This window comes from Cicer arietinum, chromosome 1 (genome assembly GCF_000331145.2).
Source record: "Cicer arietinum cultivar CDC Frontier isolate Library 1 chromosome 1, Cicar.CDCFrontier_v2.0, whole genome shotgun sequence".
Taxonomy (NCBI): Eukaryota; Viridiplantae; Streptophyta; class Magnoliopsida; order Fabales; family Fabaceae; genus Cicer; species Cicer arietinum.
Genome location: NC_021160.2, coordinates 25,653,928 through 25,655,124, shown reverse-complemented (window position 1 = coordinate 25,655,124; position 1,197 = coordinate 25,653,928). Strand labels below are relative to the sequence as shown.

At 44.6% G+C, this 1,197-nt stretch overlaps 1 protein-coding gene across 1 annotated transcript in view; it reads right to left on the bottom strand.

The window, feature by feature from the left end:
* The window catches only part of LOC101500384 (uncharacterized), a 2,493-nt gene that overhangs the window by 183 nt on the left and 1,113 nt on the right, over positions 1-1,197 (bottom strand). The window contains exon 2 of the mRNA XM_073363438.1: positions 13-1,193. Coding sequence (XP_073219539.1) covers positions 13-1,193 — 1,181 coding nt within the window. The remainder of the gene's footprint in view (positions 1-12; positions 1,194-1,197) is intronic.

The window sequence follows — 1,197 nt, the reverse complement described above, 5'->3', positions numbered from 1 at the left end:
GTCAAAAAATACCAGCACATATTTTCTTAGAAGATTCTTAAAAATGTCATTCATTAGGGCTTGAAACGTCGAGGGTGCATTCATCAATCCAAACGGCATTACGAGATATTCGTAATGGCCTTCATGAGTGCGGAATGCAGTTTTGTGCACATCTTCAGTCTTAACTCGCACTTGATGGTATCTCGATTTGAGGTCTAACTTTGAGAAATAATGAGCACCGTATAATTCATCTAATAGTTCATCAATCACCGGAATAGGGAACTTATCGGGAATAGTTACCTTGTTAAGAGCACGGTAATCTACACACATTCTCCATGACCCGTCTTTCTTCTTCACGAGTATCACTGGACTAGAAAATGCACTTTGGCTAGGACGGATGACTCCGGACAGCAGCAGGTCTCTAATTTGATTCTCTATTTCATTCTTGTGGTGGTAAGGATACCTGTAGGGGCGAACATTAACCGCGCCAGCTCCCTTCTTGAGATGAATAGCATGCTCTTGTCTTCTCTTAGGAGGTAACCCCTGTGGCTCTGCGAATACCTTTGAGTACTTCGCCACTAGCTCATGAATCTGAAGAACAGGGTTCAGATGAGAATCATTGACTGGCTTGCTCAATTCAAGACCCTTTGGTTCCCCTTGTGCTCTTGCGGATAAAAACATTCCTCTATACCTTAGCTTGGGTCTTCCCAACAAACTTTGCAAAGCCAACTGATTTTTATGTTCACTGCCTTCGCCACGCAACTCCACCCATTGAGAATCAATGGGAAAACGCAACACCTTTTGTGCCCAATCGACCCACATGCCTCCAATGGACGCTAACCAAGACATTCCGAGCACAGTGTCAATTCCATCCAAATCGAATAACCAAGCATCAATGGTAGATGTCATGCTCCCTAGATCCAACACCAATTTCCTGCAAACTCCTTGTGCCACCACTTTAAACCCATCCCCCATTTTGACATTAAGAGGAGTAGTTCCCTCCACTGGCCATCCCATTGACCTCACCAACTTGTGCGAAATGAAATTATGTGTTGCACCGCTGTCTACCAACACCAACAAGGGTATTCCTTGCACTCGACCTTCTAACTTGATGGTGCGCACATTCCCGAACTCCCTGGGACTCGAATTATCAATCTGAGCCAAACTCATAATGCTGAGTTCAACTCCTTCTCCATTTTCCTCCTCTGTATCAGCTGC